We start from the raw sequence: 20,400 nt of genomic DNA, 5'->3' as shown, positions 1-20,400 counted from the left end.
GCTACTGGGCTGATCCAGTTGGACCTCAACTGTCCAGCCAGTTATCTTCTTCATGATCAATCTTGATTACAGTTTGGACCTTCTGATCTGATGAGGACACATTTATGTATAAATCTTTATTCATGTTAACACTTATGGATTTAGAAAAAATGTTGAGGAAAAAAACGTTCAGCAGCATGTTTAACAGATTAGTCATTTGTTCATTTCAACTTGCAGTAGGTTCTGTAGTTCTGCAGTGCTGTTGACAATACGTTTGAACATCATTACAGCCAACCACCACTAGGGGGCAGAACATCTTTACTTGAAACTGCAACACTTTGGCCACACTCTTAATATGATCGTATGACCAGGTAAACTATGCACTCATATCATTGGTCGAGGCTTCCGTTCCCCCGCAACAGTCCACGAGGCCGATTATAGTGGGGCCTGTTCCCGTATGAGCTTCGGTGTTAAGCATCATGGCATCTTTGTGGCCCTTCAATTCACACATTGTCATACTGCTGAAAAAAGGGTCCGCTCATGAGCCTCATTGTTGAGTTCATGTGTGAAGTTCCCAGAACCAGATGACCCAGTTCAATGAACTTCGAGGGCCACTAACATGTTCCTGGCTTGTTCAGTGTATTCATCAGCATCAGAACAATGACTGTCACCACAGATTTCCATGCCAATTTCGCACCAGTGGGACAATGGACTTAGCAGCACTTCTCAGGAAGAGTCTCTAGGAGGATGTCGTGTTTATGTCAGATTGACGTTGGGGAGATGATTGAGTCCAAGTGCACAAACTTGAACTATGTTATCATCTAGTATCTGGTAACCGTTGGGCTTCAATTCGAATGGAATATAGACTCGGCAGGAGAACCAGTCCTGACTTGAAGACGTCCCACCGACCTTCAGTCATGAAGGTGAAAACAAACTGGCTTGATGCCTTTGGTCACAGCACTGTGGTCTCCGACTGGATGATGGACTGGGTCCCTGAGTGGAGCTGCACCGGGAGCTCCAGTCCGTTCTGGACCACGACGTTGTTGAGCCGGCGACTTCTGCTGAGACGGCAGTCCTGACAAATGCTGCGCCATTTCCTCTTGAGCTCACCTTGAACCTGTAAACATGGTGCAGAATTCAGCCGGGTGAGTGATGAGTGTAGGTAGAGGACATCTTACTTCACTGTTGAGGAAGCAGTAGAGGATGGCGACCACCAAACCCTGTCGAGTCAGAGAGGATAGTTGAGCAAAGAGTCATGTGACCTTTGTGGGGCCTCACGTACCTGAAAGGAGCCGAGGGCGAGGTCGAAGAATATTTTATAGTCCTCTGCGATGGACTCGGAGGGAGAGACAAAGACCACATAGTGGATCCCGAATAGTGGGATCAGTAGAAGCGTGGACTTGGCCAACCGTCTGAAACACAAACAGGCAATGACTCAACAGATCTTCATAAACCAAACGGCTGGATCCTTCTTCCGCAACCTGACCAGGGTGAACCCAATAAACCAGAACCAGGTAGCTAGGTGTGGTCCGGTACTGTGCTGATGAGATAAGTTTGTTACCTGTACTGTGATTGGTCGCTGCCACCCATGTCAGGACAGCGAAGCTTCTGGACCAAGATACGAATGATGCTGATGAAGAGGATGAAGTTCACCTGAAGGGACGAGGCTGATTCAACGATGGATGCAGAAGAGCCAAAGTGGAGATACAATCTTTCCACCTGGTCCTCGGTCGACACCATAGAACCCTTCGACAGATGCAACTCAACGTACCAGGATGGAAAATCCAATGGGTCCGTTTATGACCAAGTTGGGAATTGTCCTGTCGTTCGTCTCCCAGCACCTGAGGAGAGTGCAGATGCAACTCAGTGCCCTCTAGCAGGTGGCATAGCAGGTGGCACTACACCGATTTGGTGGAGACAGAAGTTGAACTGACCCGGTGTCTTCCAAGAAGATCCTGCTCACAACCCAGGCAGAGACGAACACCATCGGGATCCCTGCATCAACAACATTTTTGACTTCATCCTTCATCATTATCATCACTAGTCACTGCAAATCTACACACCCCATCCGATCAAGGCGTAGAAGGAGAAGTGGCGGTTCTCTGAGACGAAGACCACCAGCAGGGTGTGGAGGTACAGACCCTCCACCAGCAGCCAGAAGAAGTTGGCCATGATAAAGTACTGGAAGATGACCAGACTCACCTTGCATCCAACCTGCAAACATAGAAGGTGTGACAGGGAACCGAGACGCGAGTCCTAGACTGGACCTCACCAGCGACGGCTGGCTGGAGCACTTTGCGGAGTGGTTGAAGAGGATGTGGTCCTTCACCAGCACCGCGACGGCCCGCAGGATGAAGGAGAGGAAGAGGTTGAGATGGATGTAGTTCCTGGTGCAGTGGAGCCTCCTGCAACACAAGTCCAGTCAGAAACGACACAAACTGGGACTTTGTTTTGTGGGTGTTTGGTGGCGATGAGATTCAGGTTCATTAACATCATAATTACACATCATCACATTTTAATCCCAAAACGGATCAAGAGATTATCCACCCACGTCTCTGCCTGTCAATCAAGAGAGAAGCATGCAAGTCTTTGTCTTGGGTCGACTCACCGGAACAGACAGAGGATGGCGCTCCCGGTGGTGAGAGCGACCAGCGACAGGCTGTGTCCGAGCGTGTAGAGTGTCTGAACCACCAGGTAGAAGAGCAGCTGAGGACCAGAGGTTGAGAGTTTGAAACCTCAGATGATTCTAATGAAGCATAGAAAGTAATAAAAAAGGAATCGTGGAGAGCTGAATGATCAGAGGAAGTCTTGTTCATGAGTGAAGGGAGGCTGGTGAAGTAGCCAGAAGGTCAACACAAAACACAAGAGCCTGTTGAATAGCTAATGAGGGAGCAAGTGGTCCGGACCCAGTGTCACCCACCCTGACCTGCTCTGACTCACAGACAGCAATTACCAGCACCTCCTATGACCCCCGATGCCCAACTTGAATTCCTTCCTCATGGTTGAGTGGTTCTGTCACTCTGACTTCAGTCCTCCCATCATGCATGAATAAGACCTTCAACTTGACCCCTCATCCTTGGCCTGGATGAGCTCCGGCCCCAAACTGTTGCATGTGGCTCAGCTCCTCTCGTACCTTATCCTGGTGGGTCTCCGTCCCACACGCACTGGTGATGTTTGGGAAGACATCGGACCATCCCGAGGGGGTGCAGTTCCGGCTGATGTTACCTGGAATCAGAAGACCACAGCAGCCCACCTGCATGTTAGAGTCATATGAATCCTGATATATGCAAAGCTACACTAGTCAGCACTGATCAAAGAGGACCAGAGAGCAGGGAGCGATGAGGTCTCCTGTCACAACACAACCCATACTGCTGCTCCCTGCTCCCACTCATCAGGTCAAACTGGGTCTTCAGCCAGCTGGTGATTCACAGCTGAAAAAAACATTGTTAACTAGTGACGCAATGATTTGGACCCAGAGGTTTTTGGATCTCTGGAGACTTGGATTGGGCCCAGACAGCCAAGCGTTAGCCACCTCAGTGAACAGGCCTCCGGGCAATTACGAGATGTTTAGTCATCGACCTAACTCGGAGCTCGCGGTCGCCATCTGCTCCAGAAAACACTCCCAACAGTTTTGGAGGAAGACACCATGTGATGTAACCTCCATGCTCACCGATGGACAAACTCACCGTTCCTGCCGAACACTGTCTTGAGAACTCGGGGGCAGGCTACCGTCAGCGTCTCCCCGGTGCTGGTCCACCTCCAGCACGAGATGTTGTCCCACATTCCTTTGCAGCCGCCAACTGTCAAACACACGTCGGGAAATGGATGAGAACTTTGTTTTCTCAAGTCCATCTCCAGATCCAGGGGCGGTCCTTGTGTCTCAGCTGGGGTCATGGGTCATTTCATCACCATGAAAACAATTTGCACAAACAGAAAAACATTCTGCTGAGACAACCGAGAAGAAAGTAATTGAACAGGGTTCCGATTTCTAAAGTTGATTATGGTTGAATAGCATGAAATAAAACAGACAAAAAAGTATAGCAGGTTTAGCAGGTGTCAGATTCAGTATGAATATTATTTCAATTTTTTAAAATCTATTTTCAGATGCTTTACGAACTGACAAAGCTGGTGTGGATCACAGAGCGTCCATCGGAGGACCACATGTGGCCCGCGGGCCTCACACAGCAGCTACTCACAGGAGCGAAGGAGTAAAGTCTCCAGAACTAGGTGAAAGCAGGAGCGGACAAACGAGGACGACACGAGGAACAGATGTGTTGATGGTTGCACAGCTCCAGGTTTATTGGTGCATAAAGAACCAGAAAGAGATCGCTCTTGTTCCAGAGAGGGTGAGACATCTGTACCCCTGCTGTTGAACTTTTAAAAGGCGACCTGAGTCGACACCAAAACCTCTCTTCCTGTACGACTAAGTTCTGGGTCAGTCTCAGGTGCTGGATCTTCTCTCACCTGTCCCCCGATTTGCCTCGTCCTCCTTCAGGCTTCGCCTACACTCGACCCGGTCTTTCTCCAGCTCCACCAGGAAGTTGCAGGTAGGATGTCGACCTGAAACCTGCAGAACAGTACAGCCACATAAGAACCAGTGGGAGCTCCAGGAACCTTTAGGGTCTTCACATCTGCTCTACAGGGATCTAATCATGTGACCAAGGTTTGAATCACTGGACTGACTCGGATCTTTGACCTGGTCAACATGAGCATTGTTTTCTGTTGTCACATAAGAACCAACTATGCTGGAGTTTCTGAACTGAACTAGTAGTTCCTGTTTCTTCAAGTCAGTCATCCTGCAACGTAAAAGTGTGACATGAAATTAACTGTTTATTTCTGTGTCAATTGGTGCAGAGCAAATTCAGTGCGACTCTTTAGCAGTCGACAACACTCAACAGAGGCAGAAAAAAAGGTCATCCACCACGAGTAAAAACTGTAAGACTATAACAACAATATTTCTGAATTTAATTCACTCTATTTTAACATGGAATTGAAGTTTTGTTATTGAGAGAAGCTAACTGGTAACACCTCTCACACTAGCATTAATAACGGCTAATAGAAAAAAAAAATTTGAAGCTTAGGAAAAGGTGGCGAGTTAAAAATCTTCTGGTCCTTGTGGTTGTGGGGGTCCTAGTCAGACTTGAGCACTTGACGGTTCTGGTTTGTTCGCTCGTCGGACTCCTCAAGTGCCCGGGTCATGGAAAACTCTGAGCGGATAAACACCCGAGTGAATCATCCACCATGACAGCTGTTTACACCAGAACCAGTGAGAGCCAGATCAGAGCGAGCTGGCAGTTAAAAGACCGGGGTGTGGACCAGGTTCTGGACCAGTTAGAGTCAACTGTCACAGATGTGGATTATATGATCCGTAGACCATCAGGACCTTCACTCGTGATTCACTGTCAGTCATTGCAAACTGTCCGGCGGCGACGGGCAAGAGTCCTGCTGACTCAACGTCCTCGCCGGCGCCGTTCACTCTCATGCTGCGTCCTTCGGATTCAGACTGATGTTCAGAGAGCAGATGAGGAGCTGAGTCATCCACCTGAGACTCATCACAGAGCCAGAGCGGAGACGTGGGAACTCCTCTTTCTGCCCTAGGTCTCGACCTCTGTGCCAGCCACTGAAAGCTAAGCAGACCATGTTGAACTATATTGCAACTCTACTCTGAGTCTCTGCTGGTTGTCTTGCTCATAAGCATGACACACACTAAACACACGATCAGAAGTAGTCATGATGCGTCCTAAGGGCCTCGTGAGGCCTACAGTCTGCCCTCTGAGGTCACAGGTAAGTGTCATTTTATCAGAATCTGTTTTCATAAAACATTCTTTCAAAATGTGCATCCATTTTTTTAATTAACTTAGAAACTTGCGGTTTTATTTTCTAAAATACAAATAATTTAGTAGACTTTATAGTAGAATTTATTTTATTGTTTAGTATTTCATCATGAAGAGGAAACAGTTGTATTATATTTCCTATTTCCAGACTTAAGATAGAGTAATAAATAGAGGATGTGAATGTTGTCTTTTTCATCAAATAATGTTCTACAATTTTCCACATAAATAATCAAATTACACATTTGAATTTTTTTTGTAATTTTGATATTTTCCTTTTAAGCCATGCAAAATGTAAACATATTTCTGTTTGCTTGTTTTTCAATTTAGGTTAAATGATGTTGAAGCAGAATCGGTCTGTCCAAAACAGCAGAACTCACCGTCATCGGGCGGCAGGACAGAAAGACGCTCACCAACAACAAACTTCTCATCTTTCTCTTCTCTTTAAATCCACTTTCGGCTATTCAACTTCCGGTCCATCGCAAACGAGAGGCTGGAGGAGAAGATCGCCTCTCGTCTCGTCTCCGCTCTGAGCGGACTGAGCTCGCGTCAGTTCATCCACTCAAGTTATATTTGCTTAACACTACCGCTTCCTGGCGGTTGTTTTGGCTTGTCTTTTATTTTGAAACCGGAAACATCAATCGCCCTTCCAAAAGGCTTCGTTTTTTAATCAGTTTGCACCTTCTTTTCTTTATTATTGCATAGGAAGTATGAAGAATAACTAGGAATAGTATTTGATTCTATAAAGAAGATGAAATAAATATATAGTCATAATACATTTTACTATTTCATTCTGGTCACCTGGTGTAACTCCTTTTCACTCAAATATATTGTTTACTATTTTGAAACTTTTGTTTTGTTTTTTTTTGTTTTTTTTAAATCACAGTTTACCTCAAATTATTTTGCTCATCCAGCTTATACATCATACAGAAGGTGAAGACTTGATGATCTGTTGCTACGGTAATCATACTGAGGCATGACCTGCAGCTTCAGGAGCTTTAGAAGAACCTGTTTTTCTGTTATGTGCTGTGAGAAGCAGCGGACTCCCTGGAAAGGACTCCAGCCCATCACATACAAACCCTCACTCCCTCCCACAGTTTGCACTCATCATTTAATCGCTGTGCTTTTGGACTGTAGGAGGAAACCTGAGTGTCCGGGGGAAGCTCTCACAATGAGCGGCACCCTGACCTCAGCTGACGCCTCGTGTCTCCTCTTGAAACACTGGCTTGTTCCTGTTGCCACTGGTGCTGCCAGCAACACGAGCGCCAGACAAAAGCAGCTTCTCAGAGCCAACAGTGTTCACCAGCAGTTCTGGGTCATACCGGTGCGTCCCACCAGTTCAGGTCAGCCCAAGTGTGAAGCCAGTCTGCTGACACACGCCACGGATGGACATTGTCAACCAGCAAGCTTCGGTTCACGTCACAAGAACAAACACAGAACTGCTGTGAAGGAGCTAACGAAACATTTCATCAATTGTCTCTTGTGAGGCGACTCTTCGTATTCTCTGGACCTTGTTTACGCTTCATCTGCTCCATTAAACTGGAGTTGGTGACAGGAGCTCAGGACTTGGCTGGCACTCGTACCGATAATTGTTTACACCAAGTGCAGGCGCCGTGGAAACTCTGACAGTGGAACGTAAACCATTGGCTGATCTGGTGGTGGTGGAGTGGTTCCTCTTCCTGACCCCAGTGACCTCGGCCTTGTGACAGTTGCTGATCATCGTGATGATTCATGCTGAGGTGCTATCTGTTCGCCTGATGCTTCTCTTGCACAACACGAGAAATGAAGGACTGATGAATGACTTTATCTTTTTATCTCGTGATTACCTCCTGATGGATAAAAAACCATCGAGAGAAAAAAATCATAGATAAAAAAAATCATCGACACGACAACTCCAGGAGTAGATTAGCTGCAAACCAAGAATCAAGAATTCCCTAGTCCAGATAAACAAAAGCATGAAGAATATCTTTGCCATCTAGTGGTTTGTTGTCAGTATCTTCGTTTTCTTTTGAATCAGAATCAGAATCAAATTTATTGCCATGGTTAGCGGGGAGCCCACCAACTAGGAAAGTGTTTTGGAATAAAGTGCTGACAAAAAATAAAATTAAATTAAATTAAATAAACAACAAAGGCTGTTCACAAATTCAACAGTCTGACGGCAGATGGGAAGAAGCTGTTCCTGTGAAAACAAAATATTAGAGCAAGAACGAAACATTTGTTTCTAAAGTGAAACTTTAGCACTAAATGATAATAATATTCTTCCACAGCAAGTTAATTATTTCAGTTTCAAGAAACTTTCACGGAGTTACTTAACAGCAGATTAGCTGTATGTTGAGTTGAGTTACAAATATCTGTAAATCTGTGTTAAGTCTTTATCAATACTACATTATACTTGTACTTATTGCATTGTAAATTACATTACCAATGTGTGAATCGTTTCTCGCCACCGGATGTCGCTGGTGCACCACGTCGTTTTGTTGACCTTTTCGAAGTTCCCGCTCTGAGTTCTCGCGATGACAGCTGCTGAAGGAGAGTCGACTGTCGGAGTTGCACAGGACGGAATGTCGGGTCTCGCCTCCTGAGGAATTTCATCGTTTTTGTCGCCAAGCAGAGAGCGTATGTCTTCACAGGTGAGTTGGTCGAGCTGGAGAACAACTTTGTGGGTTCGGTGTCTGTCGGCGTCACTGCAGCTCGAGCCCTTACGTGTCACTCTTCAAGAACGTCACACCGGAGTCTGCATGAAAAACAAACGATTTAGAGTCTTTAATGCTTCACTGACAGTATGTTCCGATCTAAACAAAGACTGACTGGGTGTTGACACAGCTCCGCGTGTCGACTTTAATTCGGCTTCTTGACAGCCTCTGAAAGCCCGTTTATTTATCACAGAACGCGATTAGGAGACTTCATCTTCCTGCCAGTAATCCGCAGACCGACTTCTGCAGCTCAAGTTAAAGTTCTGAATCCAAGTGATAAGGGTTTTATTCCACGCCGAACTGTTGTTGCGTCTTTAGGGCTGTATATTTGTTAAATGATCACCTTTTTCCTAGGCTTCTAAGAGTTTCGTACGACATCACTGAGACAGTTTGTTAATAAAATTTTATTTTGATGAGCACCTTCAAAAGGAGGCGTGGCTTATGTCAAAAACCTTAATTATCTCTTTACACATGACAAAGCCGCTAACTGCTCGTCTCAGAAATGACCGGATTGTGGGCTTTGATGGTGCACAGTTCTGATCTATGTTGTCAGTAACCCTCGGGACCTGTGTTTCATTTGTTGCTAGACCAACCGGGCGACCTGTTTGCTGTCAAACAGATCCTAAGTGAAGATAAATTAAATCCCACGTAGAATAGTTCCTCTCCTATTGTTTGGCTGAGCTCTTTTTGTCTCTGAACAACAAACCGCGAGTGAAAAATTCCGTTGTGACTTCATTTTTTTCAAAAATGCTCCTTCAGACGTAGGTGAGCAGCAGTGCTGGCCCCAGGATGGCAGGATCCGCAGCACCAGACGCCCGCTCCAATGGACCCGTACCGGCCGCCCGCCCCAACCTGGGGCCTCCCCCGGACGACCTGGACGAGCCCCAGTCCTCACTGGCAGACGTTACCCAGATGTGGATGTCGTTTGGCAGGACTTTTGCCATCATCTTTCCCATTTACGTCCTGGGGTACTTTGAGTTCAGCTTCAGCTGGGTTCTGATCGGACTGGCGCTACTGTTCTACTGGAGGAAGAACTATGGTGACCAAGACTACCGGATTAACCGGGCTTTGAAGTACCTGGAGGTGGAAGACAAGGTGGTGAAGAAAAGCATTCCGACCACTGAGCTGCCATCGTGGGTGAGTCAGTCGTGGATGGTGGGATGCTTGTCATGGTTCTGGTCATGTGACTTCACATACACGCCCCTTTAGAAAGCAAAATCTTTCTGGAGTTGGCTCTCCCTTCGTGACCCTGATCTGTGTAACTGCGCAGAGCTCTTCCTGCTTTCCTACATGATCCCCCCCATCACTCCTCCCCCTCCTGCTACGACATGTCCCTGCAGTGGTGTGTTCGTCTCAGCTGAACTGAGATCAGAGGTTTCAGGAGTCGGCAGCATTTCACATTCTTTCTGTTCGAGTCACAGGAGATGTTTGAGTCAGAGGCTGGGAGGAGGCTCGACGTGCCCCTCCCGACTGAAGGGTTACAATATCTTGTGGTGTTCTCCTCGCTCTCTGCTCTGGGTGTGGCCTTGTGTTAGCTGGCATGCCAGGAGGGCGGCGCTCTGCTGCCCTGAGTGGAAACAGTATGCAGAAACGGAACAGACGTATTTCTCCTCCCTGTCAGTGTTTCATGTGTTCACCTCTCCTCAGTCCTGGTTCTCCAGGCGAGGGGAGCAGGGGGAGTCCTGGGTGGACCCAACAAATCACAGGGCTTATTCACAGAATGATCTTTATCTGACTCTTCGTCAGATCGTGGTGAACTCATGTCCATATACTGTATACTAGTACAGTAATGGAGTAAAGAGAGTCAGGCCATACTGTGATCAAAGCTGGCCTGTGGGCTACTCGTGGTCCTGAGACGGTCATCGTCTGGCAAAAATACGTGTGACTCTGACAGCTTGACTCAGTGACTGTGTGATTCTCTGACTCTGTCTCTTGGTCCGAGTGTCTATCACTGTCAGACTCACTAACTGTGTGACTCTGTCTCTCATGCGATGCTCTATATTCTCAGACTCGTAAACTCTATGAGTTCTTGACAGTGTGACTCTCTGGCTGACTCTTTTTGACTGTGTGACTCTGACTCGGGCGTGGCAGGAGAAGAAGGTCAGGATTTCCAAACAGCTGTCACGCTGATCCCCTGACGGATTCTGACGCGGCGGAGTCTCAGTCAAGCGTAACCAGTTCAGCTGATCCAGACCGGTTCTCGATGCCTCGGGTCTGTTCGTGACTGTCGGTCGTGTTCCATCTCACAATCACAGATCTGCTGCGTCGAAGTCCAGATCCTCAGTGAGACTGATGAATTATGAAACGCATCTAGCGTTGATCGATATCGGCGGCGTCATATGGTGTTCATGAGTTGTCAAGCGTTTCTCCCTTATCTTTGCTGCCAGGTGTATTTGTGACTGACAAAGAGGAGCTGCAGCGAGGCGTCACTCTGTCTGTCAAATCATGGCCAGCTCTCTCCTCACTTGTTATGTCATAAATACATTGTTATGGATCATGTTCTGAAGTGGACCAGCTCAGTGTCCTTCATTGTGATGTGTCACTGTTGTTGACCTCTGACCTCCGTTCTAGGTTCATTATCCAGACGTGGAGCGTGTGGAATGGCTGAACAAGGTACACACTGACACACACTGACATTAGTGTGCATATACACAGTGTTTCGATTTGTATTTATCTTGGTAGTGTATGTTCTTGTTCCTTTGTTTGTGTGTCAACATTTTGATTGTGCGTGGTTTCTGTGTGTACGAGGGTGCGCGCTTGGGCTGTGGCTTTTTTCTGTCCACATACTTGCATTTGTTAATGTTAGGCTTTTTGTGCGTGTGCATGTGTGTGCATTTGTTTGTGTTGTGTGTGATCGTTTGGATCAGCTGACATTTTTATCTTCCTATGAAACTCTGATGGTCTCTTGAAGGTTTTGTGACTCGAACCTCAGACCCGCTGACCTGAGTGTCTCGCTCTCTGCCCCCTCAGACAGTCAGACAGATGTGGCCCTTCATCTGCCAGTTTGTGGACAAACTCTTCAGAGACACAATTGAGCCAGCCGTGAAGGGAGCCAACCCCTACCTGAGCTCCTTCTGCTTCACCAAGATCGACATGGGGGACAAGGTGAGACTACCCGCTGACCCTGGTGAGAGTGAGACCACCAGAGCGAGACCCAAGTCTGTGACTCGGCTACACGAGCGCAATGAATTCAATATTTTCAGATGATATGAGTGAGCCCCCACATGTGTTCATGAGTCCTTATGACCTCATGTGTTCATGATTTCACCTAATAGTACTACAGGTTTTAGTTGCAATCGTGTAAGTCATGACTTCATGAATTCATATTTGTAATGTCTCATGTTCATGAGTTTATGACTTTGTTCCCAACTGTAAATCGATTCATGTGTTCACCTGTCTGTGACTTCATTCATTTGTGTACAATTTATATACTGCCATTATACTGCATTTTTTCTGAGTTTTTAACTTCATGTGCTCACATGTTCACGAGTTAATGACTGTGTTCATGAGTTTGTGACTTAATGTGTTGCCATATTCATGGGTTTACTAGGGTTAGTGTGTTCACATCGTCATGAATTTGCGATCTTCATGAGTTCATGACTTGATTTATGGGTTTGTCTCTGGGTTTGTCTCTGTCTTTTCACACCATCAATGACTTCATGTGCTCAAAACTTCACATGTTCCCTCAGCCACTGAGAGTGAACGGAGTGAAGGTCTACACAGAGAATGTGGATAAGAGGCAGATCATCATGGACCTCCAGATCAGGTACCAACTCACTTGTTCACCATTTCACCTAAAGGAATCTCCTCATGTCTTGCGTGTGAGAACTTGGTGATTCTCTTCTAGTTTTGTCGGGAACACAGAGATCGACGTGGACATCAAGAAGTTCTACTGCCGGGCTGGAATCAAGAGCATCCAGGTAGCACTCACTACAGCCGGCATTCATGTGATCACGCGGCAGATCCGTGAGGGTGATGATGTCACTGTCTGCAGCTTCATGGAGTCATGCGGGTGGTGATGGAGCCGCTGCTGGGCGACATGCCCCTGGTGGGAGCCGTGTCTGTCTTCTTCCTCAAGAAGCCGGTGAGGGAGTGCAAGCACATAAACCAGCTTCATAGTGATCACTCAAAAGAGTCATGATACGCAGGTTAAAGCACTGACCCAACTTTATTTAACGAGTCAGTATTTATTAGCTATAGCTCGCACCGCTGTTGTCAGAGACACGCTGTCTCGAGTTCCACTCGCCTGTGTCGGTGCATGTTGACTACGTGTTTACATTTAAATAAACTCTCACGAGTCAGGTATTTGCTTGAGTCAAACACACGCATTGAGTCAGAGAGCTCAAACACCGCTGGGTGTTTTGTTTAACCGCGCACCATCGTGTTGCTGTGGAGAACAGGAAGTGGTGGCCAGCAGTGAGAGTGAGCAGTGCCACCGCAGAAGGAAGCTGCTGGATGTACTGTTTCCTGTCGTGCCATGCATCCCCTGAAGCAGCTGTGGCACTGCGAGCCTCCTCACATAGCTGGGGAGAATCCGAAGGACACGGACTGGGTCTTGGGGTTCGCCTCATCTATGATGTGTCAATCCATTCCCTGCTTTGTCTTTCAGCTGTTAGACATCAACTGGACTGGACTTACCAATATGCTGGACATCCCCGGCGTCAAGTGAGTCTCCATGATCCCTCACCCTGGCCCAGATCTGAGATGTTTGTGAGCTCAGATCTGGATACAGAATCAGTACACGCCAAACTACATCAGCTCAACCATGGTCATTTGATCAACCGGGGAACAGCTAAACTGGTCCTGGGTTTCAGGTGCTTGAGAGTCAGAGTCTCGTCATTAGCCTGAGAGGAGGAAACGGGTTGAATCTAAATATACAGATCCAGATCAGCGACACTCCTGTAGCTCTGATCCCAGAGGACTAGAACCAGAACCAGCCCATGTACAGGAAACATTACAACCATTATCTCTTCCCGCTAATTGAAGCCTAAGATCTGTGTGTCTGAATGCGTTTGTGTATTTCTTCATGCATCAGTTGTAGATGTGTGTTTGTTTTTTTGTGTGTCAGTTTCTATCTAGATACACATTTGCTTCTGTGTCTGTTGTTGTGTTACTGACCACTGTAGGCCATTGACATCACGTCATTATTCATGCAGGTGGTCATAATCTTAGGACAGATGATTGTGAACGTGCTCCACATTGTTGTGGTTCCGTAGTGTGACACACTTAAGTGCTGGAACACCTCCAAGCCGCTTTCTCTCCACCCACTGCAATGTAGCTGCCCTTGTTGGACCAGTTCCCCCACCCTCCTCTCTCACTTGTGTGTGTGTGTATGTGTGTGTGTGTGTGTGTGCGCGCGCGCATGTCTCCCGTTTGGGTTTCCCTTTGGCCGGCTTGGCACAAAAACGCAGACGTGTGTGTTTGTCCGCTGCTGCCCCCTGCTGGACAGAAGATGGTTGTGTTTCGCACTTGCGGCACTTGTTTCACTTCACATTTTGTGACATTTGCCGCCCAATTCTTGTGTCCAAAGATTTGTGTTGTTTGCTTTGTGTTAATGTATGTCATCATCATTTGACTGATGTCCTCAGTGGTCTCTGCGACAACATCATCCAGGACATCATCTACTCCTATCTGGTTCTGCCGAACCGGATCACCATCCCGCTGGTGGGCGATGCTCAGATGGCACAGCTGCGCTTCCCTGTTCCCAAGGTAACGCGCTGTAGTGCTCGCAAGCATGTCTGTGGTGTGACACTGGTGTGTGTCTCCAGGGCGTCCTGAGGATCCACTTCCTGGAGGCCCAGGACCTGCTGGGCAAGGACAAGTTTTTGGGCGGACTCATCAAAGGGAAGTCCGACCCGTACGGCGTGATCCGGGTTGGGAACAAGCTTTTCCAAAGTAAAGTGATCCACGAGACTGTGCATCCCAAATGGAACGAAGTGTACGAGGTGAGGTTGCGTCATGTGACCTGTTGTTGGCTTTTAACTTCCTGGATTCAAACACGTGCGTGATGTCATCAGACGCAGATCTTTGAGCACAGCGGTCAGAGTCTGGAGATCGAGCTGTTTGACGAAGACACGGACAAGGACGACTTCTTGGGGAGGTGAGCGTCCTCTTGAGGCCGGTGTTTTGAGTTGATTGAAGCCTTATGATTGACGGGTATCTTCCTCCCAGTCTGATCATCGACATGGACGAGGTGGTGAAGCAGCAGAAGGTGGATCAGGTGAGCGTAGCGACGTGTGATCCGGAGGACGAAGGCCTCCGTCTGACCAGACTCTGGGCTGTTGCAGTGGTTCACGCTGGACGACGTCTCTTCGGGGAAGCTGCACCTGAAGCTGGAGTGGCTGTCACTGCTGTCCACGCCTCACAAGCTGGACCAGGTACTGCTGCTGTCACTCTGACCTTTGACCTCTGACCCCTCAACTTGCTCCCTCTCCAGGCGCTGACCAGCATCCGAGCTCACCACGGCAAAGCCAACGATGGCCTCTCATCAGCGCTTCTCATCGTCTTCCTGGACTCTGCCAGAAACTTGCCGGTGAGGATGATGATGATAGTGATGATGTTGTTGACAGTGATTGTGATGAGAAGCTCCTTCAAGTGAGTGGTGTGCGAACAAAGCTTCATCTCCTGATGGAGGTCTATACTCAGGTTGCTGATGACTTTCCTTCCTAGCTTCTCACCTTCCTCCTTTCAGCCTCCTCTTCCTCTCTCCCTCTTCTTCCTCCTCCCACTGCCTACTGAAGAGTGTGTTTGAGGGGAACTTGGGCTCGGGCTTCCTGCAAGAGCGCCGCTCCTCGGGCCTGGTGGTCTGTGAGAACACGTCGTCCCTGTACCGGACCTTGTTTGTGAGTGTCAGAGAGTGTGATGGGGACACGGGCCTGGATAGCACGTCTCTTGCTGTCGCATGAAGTTCTACCGCATGGATCCCCCTCAGAACCTAGATCCTGGTGTCCACCAGATTAGGTTCTGATCCTAGCTTTAGAGCCCCATGAGACCTCGTATGACCTCCTTTGTTGTTTTGAAAATGAGCCAATTTCCTTGTGTCTTGAGCGGGACATGCTGGAACTTTCTCCATGTCAGCGTTGGTTCTCCTCTCCCTCTTTCCCAACTCTGGCTCAGGAATGTCTGGTGAAACAGTGAGTGCGGATGAATGAGTGAAAAATAACTATACTCCCGATTAACCGCTATGTCTGAATATAAATGTTGTGATTTGTTCGCTTCTTCCCTTCCATAATCATTCATGCCAGCTCCCTCTGTTGCCGCCCTGCTGGCTGCATCTAACATTACGGCTGTTCTACTGAAGGGCAAACATGCTCAGAGTTTCTGTGACGTTCCACCTAGAAACTCGTCGTCCATGGTGACGCGACGAGTCACAATTTTACACTAGTCCACAAGCCTAGTTTCATCATGGTTCGAATAGCACCGCCTTTTGGCCATCAGTTGACTGTCACAGCAGCTCCAGCTCATGTTTGTTTCCAAAAGAAATCAGTATTAACCATGTGATCATCCATGTTGTCTCTCTGTCTCCTTGTTGTGGTGTCTCCCCCTCTCTCCCTGGCATGCTTCCCCCTGACCCAATAACCCCCCTCCCCGGTGTGTTTGTGCTCTAACCTCGTAGCGAAACCCATTAGAGTTGAACCATGCAGGGCTGAAGAAGTCCTCGATCAATAAGGCCATCAAGGTAACAAGTGTGTCGGTGCTAGTCAGTCGCCTCACACGACACACTCTGCACGCTTTCACGACACAATGCTGACTCACTCTGCACCTGCGCTAGTCCCCGTCTCAGACCGACGACGGAGCTTCAGGACATAGTGAGGACGCAGTGTTTTTGTTCACAAGACTTTTCTATGTGGACTGTCAGGAGATCTTTGCTCAGCGATCGATTTCTTTGAACTTCAGTTATTGACCAGCCTTGCTTTTAACTGAATTTATTGACCGGTGGTGCTTGAAACACAAGTTATTAATCAATGTCACTTTTGAACTTAAATTATTGATCAATGTACTCTGGACTTTTGCTATTGATCCATCTGCTTTAATCTTCAATTATTGATAGAAGATATTTCGAACTTAAATTACCAATGGACATTTTTTTTTATTATTTATTTGTTTGTTTGAACTTCAATTATTGTTATTTAGAATTGTAGGTAATTCAGGGAACTTTAGCTCTTGATTCATATACTTTAAACCTTAATTATTCATCAATGTACTTCACTCATTGATCCACTTTATTTTGAAGTAAAATTCCCAAATTGCATTACTTTGAAGGGAGTGACATGATGCTCATCAGATCTAACATTCTCTGCAGATGTGCGCAGTCCTAAACAATAATGACCGAAAGAAAAAACAATAATGACCGAAAGAAAACCTGTTGGTTTGATTTATTCTTGTTGTGATCATCTCTGTGTCTCAATAATGATCAATAACAGCACAAATGTCCATCTTCAACTCTCATGTGCTGGTTCTGATCCAGGTCTTTCACTGTACTTTCTGACTAGTTCTCGACTGAACTGGTCTGTTCCAGACCGTTTATCTGAGCCAAAATGCACTGTACCGGACGACGTCTCTGCTGGGTCAGAGCTGACTTGACTTTACTGGACTGCACTTGGTTCGAGGTCTCAGTTCTGCTTCACACAGACTTGACCACAGGACCTCACCAGCGCCACTAGCACCCCCTGATGTGTTGTTGTCTCCCTGCAGTCTGCAAAGAAGGTGACCAGTGACCCAAATCCTGCAGTCCAGTTTACTGTTGGGCACCAAACATTCAAGAGCAAGGTGAGTCCAGCTCTCTGTGAGGTGTTGGATCTGAACCGGACTGCGTTAGACTGACCAGACTTGTGGTCTTCTGTGTCATGCAGACGAGGTATAAAACCAACGAGCCGGTCTGGGAAGAAACGTTCAGCTTCATGATTCACAACCCCCGGGCCCAGGACCTGGAGGTGGAGGTACGTCTGGTCCAGGGTTAGAGTCCCGCAGGTGGCCCGCTCCTGACTGACTGCTGGAACTGCCCAGGTGTTGGACGAGAAGCACGAATGCTCTTTGGGGACACTAACGTTGGAGCTGAAGCGCCTGCTGGAGGCTGAAGACATGACAATGAACGAGCGCTTTCCCATCCGGACCTCGGGAGCCAGCTCCACCCTGAAGATGAAGATCGCCCTGCGGGTCAGACCAGGTTCCTCTGGACTTGAAGACTAAACCTGAACTGTTTTGATGAAGACTCTCTTGTGTGTTTCAGGTTCTGTGTGTAGACACAGACTCGTCCTCAGATGCTACTCCATCCTCAGGTGACCTCTGCAAGTCCAGCTCCTCTGACCCGACCCCCGTGACTCCAGCTGAACGCACCAGGCCTCCGGCCACGCCCACCCATGAGGCACCAGGGTCCACGACCGTGTCTGCCCAGGACGCACTCAACCGCAGGAAGCAGTCGGAAGATGTGGCGAGGAATCAGGGCCGGAGTCAGAACCTGGCGGACATGGGGCGCAGCACCTCCAACTTGGCCCTCTCAGGCTCGCAGCTGCACCTGGCTGATGGCAAAGAGCCCACGCCAAGCATCGCCTCCGACATCTCCAACCCGTTTGCCACTCAGGAGCTGCAGAACAGGGTCCAGCAGCTGCAGAAGTACCAGAACCCTCAGACTTTGCCGACTCTGCACCAGCTCTTGACCCATCTCTCTTTCTCCACAGTGGTTCTGGTCATAACTACTTCTCTCTGGGTGAGATCCAGCTGACAGTGCGACACAGCTCGCACAGGAACAAGCTGGTGGTGGTGGTGCACAGCTGCAGGTAGCAATCGATCTGTGACGATCATGTGATCATCTTCCCATATGACTCTCCCGTCTGCCGCAGGAACCTGATTGCCTTCACCGACCACGGCTCAGACCCGTATGTGCGGCTCTACCTGCTGCCCGACAAACGGCGATCCGGTCGCAGAAAAACCAGCACGGTCAAGAAAACGTTGAACCCGGTTTACGAGCAGACGTGAGCGTTGTCTTAGTTACATGACCATGTTAGAAGGTGGAGAGGAGGCCAGGGGTTCTGACGGTTTCTCTCTGCAGCTTTGAGTTCAGCGTGTCGTTGGTGGAGCTGCATAGAAGAACTCTGGACGTAGCGGTGAAGAATGGCGGTGGGCTGCTTTCCAAGCACAAAGGCCTTCTGGGAAAGGTTGGTTTCCTCATACGCTCATGAGTGTTCGCTGCTGCCGCAGTGGTCAGTGGTCATCTTAGGCTCTCCCAAACCTCTGGTTCTTGTTTTCCCCCGGGCCCCTTTTGCCTAGAACTGACCGCTGCAGGCTGAGATCACGCTTAGCTTGTGAGGTGGTCATAATGTTTTGGCTCCTGCAAACACTACTCAGAAGTGACTTACTGGGGAATCTGTTCCATCAGGTTCTGGTGGATTTGATCCATGAAGACATCAACAAGGGCTGGAGGCAGTGGTGAGTCACACAGACACACACGCATGCACACAGTGTTCTGACCGCCGAGTACTTGCAGGTACGAGTTGAGTGAGGATGGTCTGGCCAGGAACCAGCAGCTCTGATTCGGGCCTGCTGAGGCCCGACGCTCGCGCAGCTTTCTCTTTACCAAGGCAAACCTCCCTCCGAGGTGAGTGAGGGAGACGTAGCTGTGTTCTAGAAGAGTCTGCAGCTGTAGAACCCGGACTGTAAACACGGGCTGCTTCAGTTTGGTTTCAGTCAAAAGGGAAAAAAATGCCAAAGAGATTTTTTTTTAACAGCTTTATTTTTTAATTTAACCAAGATTAACTTTTGTATTTGTTTTTATATACACATTAGTTTGTAGTTGTTCTAGTTTTAAACATGTGGGGATCAGCTTTCAAATGTTTTGTTCCTGCTCTCATCTTGGTGCACGCCAGCTTTCTCATGGTGCAGGAACGAGACTCAGCTCCAACCAACGTACCAAGATCATGTTCGCTAGCTATTATTTCTGCTTTGATCAAACGCGAGAGGATGTCAGTGCAAGTTAGATAGGTCAAGTATTTTGAATCATGTTAACACAATATTGTTCATGGAAATGTTGTTGTGAAAAGATGCGAATGAGAAAAGATTATGGATTTATATTTATTTGATGTGTATTTAAACAGAACAAACACTTATTTTTGTTTTCACTTCCGAGCGCCACTTGTGGCTCCTAGATCATACACTACATACACAGGTGTTGTTGGCAGACATCAACTTGTTCTCTACTGACTGGAGTCCAACACGCAACCTCTCACCAGTGAGCACGTTTCTGCTAAATGTATCGCACACTTATTTAGCGGTGATGTCCGAGCACAGCTATTGAGTGAATCCGACATGATGCTGCTTTGACTCCGCTGCTCTTCTTCGCTCACTTCTCCTAGTTACAGTACAGTAACGCTAGGTTTTCTGCTGAGCTTAGCGCATTTCGGAAGGGTGTGTGTGCCGTGGGTCGCACACAGTACAGTAGGTCCAAGGGGCGGTCCTGGTCCACCACATTACAAACTACATTGTGAAAGAAGTTCAGCTCTAGTTTTGCTTCACACCAGCGGGAACCAAGAGAGCACAGGCAGTGGGACCAAATCAGAGTTTGTGAATGCCTTGTTTTTTCCCCAGAGAGACGTCCTCCACTTTGTTTCAGCCATCTCCTTATTGTTTTGTACTCAGCTTTCATTCCACAACTGCAGAGCTAATAAAAGCTTCAGCTGGAAACTATGGTGTGTGTCTCTGTCACCATCACTGTCTGGGGCTTCGGCCTGTCCTTCCATGGCAACTCTTCGATGATGTCACAAAACAATATAGACCAAGAAGTGCAATAATTTTCCACCTCCCTCTCTCCTCTATTCCTCGTCTCTCCATCTTTTTATTCAACAAAATCATCAATTTCCGACAGGTGAGAAAACAAAACAAATCCACCAAGATTAACCACGCCT

General features: G+C 47.8%; 2 protein-coding genes across 6 annotated transcripts; one reads left to right on the top strand and one right to left on the bottom strand.

Moving 5' to 3' along the window:
- Window positions 1-119: 119 nt before the first annotated feature.
- On the bottom strand, window positions 120-8,850 carry vipr2 (vasoactive intestinal peptide receptor 2). 2 transcript variants are annotated; one of them, XM_053884332.1, is made up of 14 exons: window positions 8,619-8,850; window positions 8,233-8,544; window positions 4,444-4,546; window positions 3,666-3,779; window positions 3,113-3,204; window positions 2,588-2,685; window positions 2,252-2,384; window positions 2,043-2,193; window positions 1,914-1,974; window positions 1,751-1,820; window positions 1,541-1,632; window positions 1,262-1,391; window positions 1,158-1,199; window positions 120-1,096 (listed from the first exon to the last, which is right to left on the bottom strand). In XM_053884332.1, exons 4-14 carry the CDS (start codon window positions 3,760-3,762, stop codon window positions 932-934), a joined length of 1,131 nt encoding a protein of 376 aa, XP_053740307.1. In that variant the 5' UTR covers window positions 3,763-3,779; window positions 4,444-4,546; window positions 8,233-8,544; window positions 8,619-8,850; the 3' UTR covers window positions 120-931. The 2 variants fall into 2 exon arrangements, with proteins under 2 accessions (XP_053740307.1, XP_053740306.1); XM_053884331.1 differs by lacking the exons at window positions 8,233-8,544; window positions 8,619-8,850 and adding an exon at window positions 6,191-6,434.
- On the top strand, window positions 8,315-20,357 carry esyt2a (extended synaptotagmin-like protein 2a). Of its 4 annotated transcripts, XM_053884322.1 has the most exons (25): window positions 8,315-8,440; window positions 9,263-9,640; window positions 11,075-11,116; window positions 11,474-11,608; window positions 12,193-12,269; window positions 12,351-12,423; window positions 12,498-12,587; window positions 13,113-13,168; window positions 14,092-14,212; window positions 14,272-14,448; window positions 14,521-14,603; window positions 14,675-14,723; window positions 14,791-14,880; window positions 14,940-15,035; window positions 15,244-15,345; window positions 16,119-16,181; window positions 17,198-17,272; window positions 17,356-17,442; window positions 17,510-17,659; window positions 17,733-18,115; window positions 18,181-18,279; window positions 18,343-18,474; window positions 18,552-18,657; window positions 18,879-18,928; window positions 18,987-20,357. In XM_053884322.1, the coding sequence occupies exons 2-25, from the start codon at window positions 9,293-9,295 to the stop codon at window positions 19,030-19,032; spliced, it is 2,730 nt and encodes a 909-aa protein (XP_053740297.1). In that variant the 5' UTR covers window positions 8,315-8,440; window positions 9,263-9,292; the 3' UTR covers window positions 19,033-20,357. The 4 variants fall into 4 exon arrangements, with proteins under 4 accessions (XP_053740297.1, XP_053740298.1, XP_053740299.1 ...); XM_053884323.1 differs by lacking the exon at window positions 16,119-16,181 and having other exon boundaries at window positions 18,987-20,356; XM_053884324.1 differs by lacking the exon at window positions 15,244-15,345 and having other exon boundaries at window positions 18,987-20,355.
- Window positions 20,358-20,400: the final 43 nt, after the last annotated feature.

The sequence above is a fragment of the Synchiropus splendidus genome, chromosome 13 (genome assembly GCF_027744825.2).
Source record: "Synchiropus splendidus isolate RoL2022-P1 chromosome 13, RoL_Sspl_1.0, whole genome shotgun sequence".
Classification (NCBI taxonomy): domain Eukaryota; kingdom Metazoa; phylum Chordata; class Actinopteri; order Syngnathiformes; family Callionymidae; genus Synchiropus; species Synchiropus splendidus.
The sequence above is the reverse complement of the archived record's forward strand: the minus strand, read 5'-3'. Positions and strand labels throughout refer to the sequence as shown.

Coding starts and splice junctions, on each gene's coding strand:
- esyt2a (XM_053884322.1), top strand. CDS start 9,293: ATGGCAGGATCCGCAGCACCAGACGCCCGCTCCAATGGACCCGTACCG. Junction 13,169..14,091: donor CTGGACATCCCCGGCGTCAA/GTGAGTCTCCAT, acceptor TGATGTCCTCAG/TGGTCTCTGCGACAACATCA. Junction 17,273..17,355: donor ACCAAACATTCAAGAGCAAG/GTGAGTCCAGCT, acceptor TGTGTCATGCAG/ACGAGGTATAAAACCAACGA.
- vipr2 (XM_053884331.1), bottom strand. CDS start 6,241: ATGAGAAGTTTGTTGTTGGTGAGCGTCTTTCTGTCCTGCCGCCCGATG. Junction 3,780..4,443: donor CGAGGCAAATCGGGGGACAG/GTGAGAGAAGAT, acceptor TGTGTTTGACAG/TTGGCGGCTGCAAAGGAATG. Junction 2,686..3,112: donor CGGAGACCCACCAGGATAAG/GTACGAGAGGAG, acceptor TCTGGTCCTCAG/CTGCTCTTCTACCTGGTGGT.